Here is a 13,926-nt window from a genome sequence, read left to right on the forward strand (position 1 = left end):
TATTGAATTGTTTCTGGTGGTTTTGTGTATTTATTATGTTCTCTGTCTGTTAAGGACACAGTCGCAGTGTTCCTGAAACACCCCTCTGTGCGAGATGAGCCCGATCTGGAGGGACGAACAGCATTCATGTGGGCTGCGGGGAAGGGCAGCGATAAAGTCATCAAAATTATGCTGGATTTGAAAAAGGACTTGGATATAAACATGACTGACAAATATGGAGGGACAGGTGTGTGAGAGAGTTACAAAATCACACACACATACACACAGACAGTCATTTTGAACACAATTATCTATTCCTAGCCTAAACTGGTTAGTTTCAGCTCAGGTCAGTGATAATTACATTTTCTGTTCAATCAAGCAATTAACAAGCCATATCCTATGTATGGACCTCCATACAGCTATAACAAGAGTTGACAGTTTGGTCACTGTCTTTATGTGCTCTTTTGTGTGTGTGTGTGTGTGTGTGTGCGTGCGTGCGTGTGTGCGTGCGTGCGTGCGTGCGTGCGTGCCTGTGTGCGTGTGTGTGTGTGTATGTGGTTTATGAGGACACAAATTTGTATAATGACATGGGTATGACAGAGGTATTACAATATGAAGGTGGTTTATGAGGACACTGCCTATGTCCCCGTAATTCAAAAGGCTTAAAAAACATACTAAATGGTGTTTTTTTTGAAAATCTAACAATGCACAAAGTCTCCTGTGAGGGCTAAGTTTAGGTGTAGGGTTGGTGTAGGGCAATAGCACACAGTTTGTTCAGTATAAAAACCATTACGCCTATGGATAGTCCCCATAAACCACAAAAACCAACGTGTGTGTGTGTGTGTAGCGCTTCATGCGGCTGCACTCTCAGGGCATGTGTCAACTGCGCGGTTGTTGCTAGAGCAGGGAGCTATGGTGGACCCGCTGGACGTAATGAAACACACGCCTCTGTTCCGTGCCTGTGAGATGGGCCATCGTGATGTCATTCTAACGCTCATCAAAGGTTTGTAAGTGCACACATGACGCTTTATCCTCCCCATTGGTGCTGTCCAGGGATATTTATTTATTGCATAATATAATTTTTAGACATATATAATTTTTCAGACATTATTTTGCAACTCTGTCTAAAATAAATTACTTTGTTTTTGCATATTCAAAATAATCTATATATCTGAAAATAAATAAATAAATTAACAAATAGAAAATATATAATGCATTTAAATATACTTAAAATATACTAGAATTTGTTATATACAGTAGTATTATGTGTATTATGTGTGTTTGTTTTTGAGACTCTTTTATAATATTATATATGTAATGTTACGTAATACAGTTTTTTAACATTATTTTGCAAGTTTGTCTAAAATAAAATTTTTAATTGTTTTTGCATATTTTTATATATTTTTGAAAATTATTTCATTAACATTGGTGTCATTTATCACATTGATATTATGATTCATTGTCTTTACGCTATCATTAGCTGCTTTTGGTAAGTTATCTAAATATAAAATTCATAGCAATAAATTCACAAACATGTTTTGTAGTTAAAATGTTTTATTTTATACATATTTGGGGGAAAAAAGTAGCTAGAGCCAGCATTGCATTTATTTCTAGGCCACTTTGTTTATCAGAATTGGAGTAATCTAGTTTTGTTAAGCGTCACTAGAGCATGACTGACTTGTTTGCGAAGTTGTGGCACTATGCTGTTTCTGTATAGTGTCAGTAGAGATCTCTGTTTAAAGTACAACAGTTCAAAGAGTGTTCATGGTAAATCTGCATCTTTTATACATTTAGGAGGGGCACGTGTTGATCTGGTAGACATAGACGGTCACTCTGCTCTGCACTGGGCGGCTCTGGGCGGTAATGCGGAGGTGTGCGAGGTGCTAATGGAGAACGGGATCAGTCCTAACCTGCAGGACCACGCAGGACGGTCTCCCCTCCAGTGTGCGGCATATGCTGGCTACATCAACTGCATGGCCTTGCTCATTCAGCATGATGCAGACCCCAATATCCAGGACAAGGAGGTATGATCGTCCTGGATCCAAAGCTAACACTGAGAACATGCACTGGCCTGCTGGATATACAGTATGAACAAGAGAAAGACTGAAGAATAGATTGAAGTTTGACTTTTGTATGTGTTTTGTTTGTTTGTTTGTTTTGTTAAGGGGAGAACCTCACTCCACTGGTCCTGTAATAATGGTTATCTGGATGCTGTGAAGCTGCTTCTGGGGTGTGGGGCCTTTCCCAACCATATGGAGCACACTGAGGAGAGGTAACAAACATTCATGCATGTACATGGTTCGTGAAATATGGCCTAGCATGACTGCAGATCCACATTAAAAACTACGTATATAAACTGTTTGAAAGTTTGGGTTTAGAAAGGTTTTATTTGAAAGAAATTAATACTTTTATTTAGCAAGGATGTTTTATATTGATCAAAAGTAACCAAAAATGTTACAAAAGATTTCTGTTTCATCAAAGCGTCCTGGAAAAACTTTATTACAGTTTTTACAAAAAAATATTAAGCAGCTTGACTATTTTCAACATTGATAATAATGATGAATGTTTCTTTACACCAAATCAGCCTATTAGAATTATTTCTGAAGGATCACGTGACACTGAAAATGTAAATAATGGCTTATAAAAAGTTCAGCTTTGACATCACAGGAGTAAATTACATTTTAAAATATATTCAAATAGAAAACTGTTATTTCACAACCGTAGTAATATTTTACTGCAAGTAAATGCAATCTTGATAAGCATAAGAGACTTCTTTCAAAAACATAAAAATTCTTACAGACTACAGTTTTTTAATAAAAACTTTTATTTGGGGTCATTTGTATCAAAACGTAAAAAAATGGCCTTTGTTAAATGGCTACTGACTATAATCATTGTGTTTAGGTACACTCCTCTAGACTATGCCCTGCTGGGAGAGCATCAGGAACTGACCCAGTTTCTACTGGAGCATGGAGCTCTGTCCATCGCCGCCATCCAGGACATCGCCGCCTCGTCGATCCAGGCTCTTTACAAGGGCTACAAGGTCCGACGGGCCTTCAGAGAGCGCAAGAAGCTCCTCATGAGACACGAACAACTGCGCAAGGATGCTGCAAAGTAAGACTCACGTAAACCCATACCTTCTGCCTTGAAGAGAAAGAGATAAGATAAATGGTGGGGTGCAAATATTCTCTTACCCACAATCCAGTGCTGATTGATGTGGCTAGGCTGATGTGCAGAGCTGACACGGAATGTTTGCATGAATATAATTCCTGTTGTTTAATTATGTGTGTTTGCTCTGAAGCAGCTCATCTATCTACCTGCCTGCTGAGGAATATGAGCATCAATTTCTTGCTGTCAATAATGGAAATAGAGAGAGAGAGAGAGAAAGAGCAAGAGAGATTCACTCATCCTCCCTCCTTTTCTGTTAATTGGGCAATGTTCAGCTGCTCAACAGCTTGACATTTAGAGTCTGTCAGCTCTGAGGATGAATGAATGCACATATATACGCAGCTTAGAATTTGTCCTCTCTTTTCCAGGGTCTGCTTAAACACGTTAACATACATTCATTTAATTGCTTTTAAACTTGTTTGTGTAGTCCGTCACTATATCCTTCTGTCTTTTTTTCAGTGTTATTCTGCCCGCAATCTATACGTCTACTCTTTCTTTTTTGTTTTCCTGCTAGCCAGTGCTAGGTGTTCAAAACATGGAGGGATGTTTAGCAAGTGTCGAACTCCGATATTGACCTGAAATGATTGTACCAACCAAAAGTCAGATTAATTATTTGACTGACTCTAAAAAAATTTATTTAACCTAATGAAAATGGGTTGTACGTATTTTAGCATTAAAAATATTTTTTTATGTTTAAGTCTCTTCTCTTCACTAAGGCTTTAATCAAAATACAGTAAAAACTGGAATTGTGAAATATTTAGGGCTTGAAGTTTTCCAGCACCGTGCCGGCTCTCCAGCGTGAGGCGTTTTGGCTGTGGAAAAAAAAGATAGTCCTACATTTAAAAAAAAAAAATGTATATCACGCTTGATTTCATGAGTTCGTCTACCAACAGTATGAGAGGAATACAGCTTTCACTCTCAACCAAAAGCCTCGTTTTCACTTCTATTTGTATTACTAAAAAATATCAGATTACTCAATTGTCAAAATAATCAGCAATTACTTGATTACCAAAGTAATCATTAGTTATGGCCCTAGATTAGTTAAAACATTTCGAAATACAACTGCATTGTTTTACTTTTTTGTGATTTTGTATTTCTTTAAAATATTATTAAAATATTGTCTAGTTTTAGTGAACCAAGTATTTGTATTTTGACTCATCTCGTGAGCTAAGTGTATTGTCACACCCCTTGTGTCTATGAGCTAGATAAAGCTCATAATTTGTGTATGTGTATGATATAGCTTTCATTCTTCAGGTTAATCATAAGGAATAAGGAAAGCGATAACTTTGCCATAGTATCGTTTCAAATGTTATAGTTGCCACAGTCGTTGCATTCTTTGCATGTGCAGCACTTTATTTGTACCATTTTGTTGTATTAGCTTATTAATTAGAATTTGAAAGATAATGATGTTGTTTGATAAGTGAGTTCTCTGATTTTAGTACTTGAAAACCAAAAAAGTAGTGTTTGAAATGTCCTTTAAAGTCCATAAATTTAATTTTGCAGTATCTGTACGATCCCTGTTACTAGTTCTTGGAGCATTTTAATGTTTTTGTTATTACTAATTGAACTGAACTGTAGTTTTCTGAAGTAAACTGTTTTTATATGTTTCCTATTTTATATTAATTGCTTAGTATTTAATTGACCATTATTTCTTTTGAACAAAACAATTTCAGTAGTCTGAGTCTAGTTAGTAGTTAGTTCAAAGGAAAATCAATCTAATAATGTTCTTTTTTTTTTTTTCCTTTTTTTTTTGCCAAATAACCTTGCGTATATGTCCACCTCTGTAACCCCTGAAAAAAGTCCAGGCTAAGGATTTTTTTGTTTTGTTTTAACCCCTGAATATCATTACAATTAAAATGACTGTTTTTGATTTGAATGTACTGAGTGTACAGCTTGTATAACGGTGTAAATTTGCTGTCCCCTCAAAATAACTCAACACACAGCCATTAATGTCTAAACCGCTGGCCACAAAAGTGAGTACACCCCTAAGTGAAAATGTCCAAATTGGGCCCAATTAGCCATTTTCTCTCCCCGGTGTCATGTGACTCGTTAGTGTTACAAGGTCTCAGGTGTGAATGGGGAGCAGGTGTGTTAAATTTGGTGTTACTCACTCTCTCATACTGGTCACTGGAAGTTCTGAGGATCTGAAAAAAAGAATTGTTCCTCTACATAAAGATGGCATAGGCTATAAGAAGATTGCCAAGACCCTGAAACTGAGCTGCGGCACGATGGCCAAGACCATACAGCGGTTTAACAGGACAGGTTCCACTCAGAACAGGCCTCGCCATAGTCGACCAAAGAAGTTGAGCGCACCTGCTCAGTGTCATATCCAGAGGTTGTGTTTGGGAAACAGACGTATGAGTGCTACCAGCATTGCTGCAAAGGTTGAAAGGGTGGGGTGCTCAGACCATACGCCGCACACTGCATCAAATTGGTCTGCATGGCTGTCGTCCCAGAAGGAAGCCTCTTCTAAAGATGATGCACAAGAAAGCCCGCAAACAGTTTGCTGAAGGCAAGCAGACTAAGGACATGGATTACTGGAACCATGTTCTGTGGTCTGAGGAGACCAAGATAAACTTATTTGGTTCAGATGGTGTCAAGCGTGTGTGGCGGCAACCAAGTGAGGACTACAAAGACAAGTGTGTCTTGCCTACAGTCAAGCATGGCGGTGGGAGTGTCATGGTCTGGGGCTGCATGAGTGCTGCCGGCACTGGGGAGCTACAGTTCATTGAGGGAGCCATGAATTCCAACATGTACTGTGACATACTGAAGCAGAGACTGGGCCGCAGGGCAGTATTCCAACATGATAATGACCCCAAACACACCTCCAAGACGACCACTGCCTTGCTAAAGAAGCTGAGGGTAAAGGAGCGCAAGGCCTCTAACATCCACCAGCTCCGTGATGTCATCATGGAGGAGTGGAAGAGGACTCCAGGGGCAACATGTGAGGCTCTGGTGAACTCTATGCCCAAGAGGGTTAAGGCAATGCTGGAAAATAATGGTGGCCACACAAAATATTGACACTTTGGGCCCAATTTGGACATTTTCACTTAGGGGTGTACTCACTTTTGTGGCCAGCGGTTTAGACATTAATGGCTGTGTTGAGTTATTTTTGAGGGGACAGCAAATTTACACTGTTATACAAGCTGTACACTCACTACTTTACATTGTAGCAGAGTGTAAGTTCTTCAGTGTGGTCACATGAAAAGAGATAATAAAATATTTACAAAAATGTGAGGGGTGCACTCACTTCTGTGAGATACTGTAATTATTGTTATGGTAAAGCTGAATTTTCAACAGCCATTACTCCAGTCTTCAGTGTCACAACATCCTTCAGAAATCATTCTAATATGCTGATTTGATGCTCAAGAAACATTTCTTATTATTATGAATGTTGAACATATTTGTGCTGCTTCATATTTTTGTGGAAAACGTGATACATTTTTCAGGATCCTGTGACGAATAGAAAGTTGAAAGAACAGCATTTATTTGAAATAGAAATCTTAAACAAACTTAACCTTATAAATGTACTTACTGTGTCCTTGATTAATAAAAGTATTAATTTCTTTAAAAATCTAACTGAAACCTTTGAAAACTAGTTTAAGTATATCTGAATATCCGCTATGGCAACCATAAGAAGATACTTTACTAGTTGTCAACTGAAAGATGAAAATAAATGATCCAGGACAGTCATAGTTACCAGGATAAATGTATGTGTGAACTGTGAAGTAAATGAATGTGTGTTGTGTGTGCTTTTTGCTTCTTTAGGAAGAGAGAAGAGGAGCGCAGACGTGAGGCGGAGCAGCAGCTCTCATTGGCTGCAGCCAGAGTGGAAAAACTCTCACTGGATGAAACAGAGCAGAGTGTTAAAGATCCAGTGGTGGCGAAAGGACACAAACACAAAAAGTCCCTCAGCACTCATAACATCCAATCACAGAGCAGGAGAGAGAAAAAACATAGAACTGGTGAGTTTATGAACTAGAAAGTACGGAATACATGACATAGCGTTACACTTCAGTGCACATTAAAGGGGGGAAAGGGAAAGGGAAGTGGTGTGTGGCCAAGAATGGTGACCCATACTCGGAATTTGTGCTCTGCATTTAACCCATCCAAGTGTACACACAGTAGTGAACATACACCTGGAGCAGTGGGCAGCCAATGCTGCGGCGCCTGGGGAGCAGTTGGGGGTTCAGTGCCTTGCTCAAGGGTCTCACTTCAGTCGTGGTATTGAGGGTGAAGAGAGTGTTGGTTATTCACTCCCCCACCTACAATCCCTGCCGGACCTGAGACTCGAACCCACAACCTTCAGGTTACAAGTCCAACTCTCTATCTATTAGGCCACAACTGCCCCACTAAATTAAATTATTAATTTAATTTGTCACTAAATTAAATTATTATTATTATATTTATTACCAATAATTATTTTCACCTTATGGCCTATAAATGACCAAAAATAAAAATTAAGTAATATTACTATAAAATTCATAATTTATTTTTTATACCTTTTTTTTTTTTTTTTTTTTTTTTTTTTTTACTTCAAATAAAACACCAAAATCTACAATCAATCAAAATGCATCACAAAGTGAATTTAGGCAGTGTATGTATGAATGTACAGTATGAAAAATAGATATGAATTTTGAGGTTGCTAAAGATTACAGTTAACAGTGTTATTACATTTTAGCTGTGTTGCATCATTTTTGGGATGCAACAAAGCCCAAAATATGGCCATCTCCATCCTAAAATTTAAAAGGCAACTATATAAGCTTATCAATAATAAATATATTATAAATATGTGCAATATATTAATTTAAAATTATTTTAACTTATTATAGTACTTTACTATTAAATAGATTTTACTATTAAATTCATTTATTGTAAATAGATGTATTAATTCATTTTTCATTTTTATATTTTATATATTTTTTTTATCTATTAGTTTTTTATTTTTTTTTATTTTAACTTTTTTTTTTCATACTTTTTTTACCGATCCGCTAGCACTCTCTTTCATGCCACTGTCCTGCCACTTAGTGTTAATGCACTTCTCTAACCAATTCTTTTGTTTCTCCATCAGAGCGCAGAACGAGAGAAGCTGAAATACCAGAGGCTTCTCTCCCCCCAGCAGCCTCTGGTCTCAGAGTGACCCCCCTGAGGACCAGGAAGTGTTCAGGCACCATAGAGGAGGTGTGTGTGACGGAAACTTGTGGCCCAGACACATCCATATCTGTGGAATGTGGGTCCACATATGAGCGCCGATCCCCCGCTGGGTCCAGCCGACCAGGCAGTGCCAAACCTGTCAACGCAGGGGCCCATGTAACACCAGGACACATGGAAACCACCACAACACCCAAACCAGCAATACATAACAGACCAAATACTACATGGACCCACTCAAAACAAGTGGCCCAGGCTACACCACGATCCACAGAGACACAGACAGACAGCATTTGTAGATCAGCGTCCAAGGGGAACAAGCCACCATCACCGCACAAATCTACAGGAACTCAGCCATCTAACATCTCCAACACTCCCTCTGTCACACGACAAAAAGAGAGACGGACAGAAAGAGAGATGCATAGAGATAAGGATAACAGATCAAGGACTGAGGGGGATAAACAGACTGGCAGAGAGAAACAGAAATGTACAGTGATGGAAAGAGACAAAGAGAGATGGATGGGCAGAGCAAGAAAAAAACTAGTTGACAAAGAGAAAGAAAAGAGGAGAGACAGCGTCCAATGTAAAAACCAGGCGGCTATTGTGATACAGAGAGCATGGAGGAGGTACTGTTGTCTCTTCCACTGTAGAATTCTGCCTACTTTTTTAGCAGCATTGGTTTCAAGTATTTAAAAAGCCCATTGAGTAACAACCTCAGAGCTCAAAACAGTTAAGTTATTGTTAAAAAATCAGTTTCCTATGGAGAAAATAAATTTTTCACTTCAGGAACCCAACTGTTAGATTTCTCTACATCGAGAGATACTTGATACTGATTGGCCAATTACAGCATTCTGCAGTGAAATATTTTGTTTAATGATGGTTAAACTACACTAGCTAAACCTGCTCTAGAATGAATCCAATCCAATTCAATTTACTCCTTTAAATCAAAATTTCATTCAGATCAAGCTCAATCTGAGGGGCGTTTCCCAAAAGCAGCTATGGTCACAAGTTTTGTTGTTACCAATATAGTTCAATGGAACTAACGACCATAGTTAGCTAACGATACTTTTAAGAATCGCACCCCTGATCAGTTAAGGTGTTTACATGAAGGTGTTTACAGTTCGATTGAGCCATCAATTAGATTTCTTGAGTGCATATAAATTTTGCTACTATCTCTCATGTCACTCTGAGGCTTCATTCATTTTACGTTCCAAAAATTGATTTCAAGTTTATTTATTTGTTAATAAATGGACAATAAATGATGGCAGATCTTCCACCATTTATTAAAACACATTTACCTTTTAAATCCATTTTTCCTGCAAATTAGAACAGAAAATGCAAGAAAAGTCTACAGATTCCATCAGTGTCTGCTCATATGTTGTCCACATGTTCCTTATTTGAGTTGTGGCATGGCATTTTGCCCACCGGCACATCAACACCTCCGAGGGCAGGTCACCAGAATAGGCCACTTGTTTACTTGTGTGCGTAGGGAATGTAATGGAGGCCCATGAGAGCACTTTTTTTTAATGGCTTTACTAAAATAATTGGATTCAGAGCACAAATAATAAGGTATATGCACATTCTTGAAGTCCCTCTTTGTGAACAGTAATGTGGTTTGCTTGTTTGATATGTTTAATATGCTGTTGCTACTTTTGTTGTTGCACATTAAAGCATAACTTTTTTTTATTCAGGTCTTGTATTCGCGGTTGTCTTCGTAAGGTACTGTGCAAGACTGGAAAAGGGGCGGAGTCTGCTGAAGTCACAGCCCTGTTGATTCAGCTGTTATGGGAGTGGCCTATTTCTCATGACCACACCCACCATAAAACTTCTGACATTCAAGCTCCTCCCACCAGAAATGTAGGGAAAAAGTGTTCTGTGCTGCAAAATATATATGGTGAGTGATACATGGTGTTCTGGAACTGTCTAGGAATATATATATATATATATATATACTATACTGAGAACATATATTATGCCAAGAATACATATGAAGTCATGAATACACAAAAAAATCATGTTTTTTCCTTGTGCATTCCAATTAATCTCAATCAAACTGCAGTTGGGTTATTTTGACTGGGTTAAAATATATCTAAAAAAACAGCTAACTAACACAATAAAACAGGATAACATAATAAAAAAACATGATTTTTGAAAATGTATTTATTACAGTTATCTGTTCTTGCAAATAAACTCTTCATATAGGCTATTCTATATATATTATTATTCTTATACATAATTTACATAGTTAAGCTAAAGTTTTATACATCAGAGTTTATTTAAATTTATTTATACACACACACACACACATTATTATTTATTATTATTATGTTGGCTTTAAAGCCACACACCCCAAACTCAGCAGAGACCTGGGCCCTGATGTCTAGTTCGTTGCTATATCTTTTCAGACTTATCAGACTTACAGTTTTTTTATAATTAATTATTAAAAATGAAAAATTTCCCATAGACTTACATTGGTTGAGAAAAATTGCGCCCCTATAGAAGCAATTCCCCTCGGGCGGAGCTGAATGACTCGATCATTTTACATTCTTTTACATTTCACTTTTACATTGGTTAAAAATACAAATAAATACATCAATTTCATTCACACTGACAAGCTAAACCAACATATCTGATTATAACCGGATGAGGGTGTTTGTGAGCTGATTTGTGTGAAACTGAAGTCAGTCTGTGTCGATCGCTCCCGGAGCGCGGACATCGCGAGCTCACTGCAGCGTCCTCTTAAACTTGTTTCTTTGCAATTGCTTCAGCCTTTTAAGTTAATGCACACCAGCGACTGATCATAAAAAAATGTAGAAGAACATAGTGCAAAGCTAAATTGAGTGCATGCGAGCTGTTTTTTCATGTTTTACTGACATGCACGTCACAATCGCGGCAGCTGCTCTCCGCGTTTGAAAGGAGAAATACTTACAACAAACTACATGATTTCCATGTGTTTTACAGCCTTATAAATCAAAACATTCTGCGATCGAACATAGTACATATAGAAGAACATAATAAAATGAGTGCTTATGAGTGGTTGTGAGATTTCTTTTCTCTAACTGCAGAGCAACGCGCAGCTCGGACGCTCGCGCTCCGGACCACATTCATCCTCACTTCTCTTGGACACAGAAAAGATTAATTCAAAATACATGATATCTAAACATTTCATTTATAGAGCTATAACACACAAAACAGAATTAGGACATGAAGCAAAGCAAAAAAAAAAAACAGAGGTTGCAGTCCTGTTATGTTTTAGCTCGTAACTTCAAGAAACTTTTATCATTTAGATAAATATTTAGCACCGATCAACGAGTGCAGTCCCAACGTGCTGTAAGCAACATGCATAGATCTTGAAAAACTGTACAGCATTATTTTCAGAAAATTCTGATTAAAAAGAGACCAAATTTGCCATATTCCGTCGATCAGATCTAAAGATTTCATTCATAGAGCTGTCACACATTATACCAGACAGCTATGCTTCACATTGCGTTTTTATTTGTAACTTCACAAAATTTGCATGGATTATTTTGCATCCAGCGAGCCAACTCTGTTGAAGCTGTTGTCATAGCCTAGGCTTTTTATTAGAATAGAAAATAGCAAGGGACCATAGAAAAATACTGCAGCGGGGCAGCTCAAGAATGCTGGACACAAAAGTACTCTGGCTCTTTTGCCCCAGGGTTGCAGAGGCCAAGCCAACATCAAAGTTAGTTCACTAACTTTAGCATCTAGTTATTATTATTATTGTTGATTTGTTTGGGGTTAGTAAAATTGTTTCAGTAATACCAATGTGAAATGCGTAAAATGATTCAAACATGACAGGAAATGTATTTATAGAGTTACAAAAGATTTCTAGTTTAAAGAAATTTTCCTCAAAAATATGAAGCAGCACAACTGTTTTCAACATTTATTGAGTGCTAAATCAGCTTATTAGAATGATTTCTGAAGGATCATGTATACATTTTAAATATATTAAAAAATGAAAATGGATATTTGAAATTGTAATAGTTCACAATATTACTGTTTTTGTTTTTAGGGTATTTTTAATCAAATAAATGCAGCCTTGGTGAACATTAATAGACTTATTTCAAAAACATTAATCGAACAATCTAATCTTGTCAAATCCCAAACTTTTGAGCAGTATTTTATATATTTTTCCAAATATCTGATGCAAAAAATATTAATTTATTATTACTAAATCATATGTCTGATCACTTTTATAAGCTATAGGAGACGTTTCATTATCTATCCACGTGACCTAAGTTTTTGATTCATGTCAGTAGCATAAGCAGCCAGATACAAAGTAGGACAAGCATCGCTAATAATATTATTAAAGAGGGATGTTATGTTTTTATGTGACGTTCCAATACAGACACACACCGTCACCCCTCCCTCTTTCATATCATTTGATAAGGTGGAGTTTCGACCCAGTTAACGCAACTGACCTTCAGCAGACATGAACAGGTGATGATGGCTGAGCAGGCCAGAGACACTCTCGTTCTCAAACGCACACGTACACACACGGACACTTGTTCCCCTCCCCGCTCCTCCCTGACAGTCCCGACGTTTTGAAAAGTTCATTGCTGTCAGATGGAATGTCGAGCTGTCTCCTCTCACTCACACACACCGACCTCCCTCCCCTCGCCCTGTCCGCCCCTGCCAGATGGACACTCGCTCACACACACCTGCACGTTTGAAACCGAACTGTCTGAATCTTGTTATTTTAACAACTCTAGTATCAGCTGTGACGTTAACACAGAGATATCGATCCATTCAAGTAAAAAATGTGCATGTGACTGCGTCCAAACCAATAAACACTGTTATTTTTTTGGTCTAGGTGGTGCCCCTTCCAAAAGAGGGCAGTCTTTGTGGGCCGCAGTGCTTAAACCGCAGAGCCAAAGTCAAGTGCTGCTGGATCTGTCACTTAAAACAAACAAACAGTGTGAGTACTTGAGTTCAAAATCACTGCTTGTGTTCTTTTGCGTTGTATGTTACATCTTATGAGTGTGTGTGTCTGTGTGTGTGTGTTTTATCCCTAGTGAGCGCTGTCGAGTGTGTGAGCCTGGTAGATACTTTAAGTCAGGCGAAGCAATACTCTTACCATCTACGGCCGTCCAGTGCTGGTAGTCAAAGCGGACAGAGCAGAACTAAGAACTGAGACACAAACATGCTTGGATTTCTAGGAATTAAATCTTTGGGGATGATGCACAAACTCATTTGATGTTTATTTAAACTATTGTATAAGGTACAGTAAACTCACTTGGTCTGGATCAAGTTTACATATTAAATCTGCAGTATCGCCTTTATTGCAGAGGTTAGAGGTTAAAACCACAAACACAACAAATATATTAGATAACCTTTCATTCTGTCAACAGGTCATATACCTGTCATAAGGGACTTACATAAGACCACCTGCATGGGAGACCACGGTGTTAATATGCTACAGTCAAGACGTCACAAGGCAGTTTTCAGCCTATTTCTGATATTGTCACGGACCTTGACATTGTATTCTTATACTCTATCGCCACACCCCTGTTTATTGAGTGGGTTGGATTATTAGTGTTTTATATATCACTATAAATCAGTGTACACTTATTATTAATGTATTTTGAAATATATTGTTTTGTAAAAGTG

At 37.8% G+C, this 13,926-nt stretch overlaps 1 protein-coding gene across 1 annotated transcript in view; it reads left to right on the top strand.

Annotated features, from left to right (window-relative positions):
* The window catches only part of LOC306877915 (inversin-like), a 36,005-nt gene extending 22,079 nt beyond the window's left edge, over positions 1-13,926 (top strand). Inside the window, exons 9-18 of the mRNA XM_079429954.1 lie at positions 55-226; positions 827-982; positions 1,774-2,003; positions 2,145-2,251; positions 2,881-3,090; positions 6,913-7,109; positions 8,216-8,921; positions 9,987-10,189; positions 13,130-13,234; positions 13,332-13,926. Of these exons, the coding sequence (XP_079286080.1) occupies positions 55-226; positions 827-982; positions 1,774-2,003; positions 2,145-2,251; positions 2,881-3,090; positions 6,913-7,109; positions 8,216-8,921; positions 9,987-10,189; positions 13,130-13,234; positions 13,332-13,450 (2,205 nt within the window). The 3' untranslated portion in view covers positions 13,451-13,926. The remainder of the gene's footprint in view (positions 1-54; positions 227-826; positions 983-1,773; positions 2,004-2,144; positions 2,252-2,880; positions 3,091-6,912; positions 7,110-8,215; positions 8,922-9,986; positions 10,190-13,129; positions 13,235-13,331) is intronic.

The sequence above is a fragment of the Barbus barbus genome (genome assembly GCF_936440315.1).
Source record: "Barbus barbus genome assembly, chromosome: 12".
NCBI lineage: Eukaryota > Metazoa > Chordata > Actinopteri > Cypriniformes > Cyprinidae > Barbus > Barbus barbus.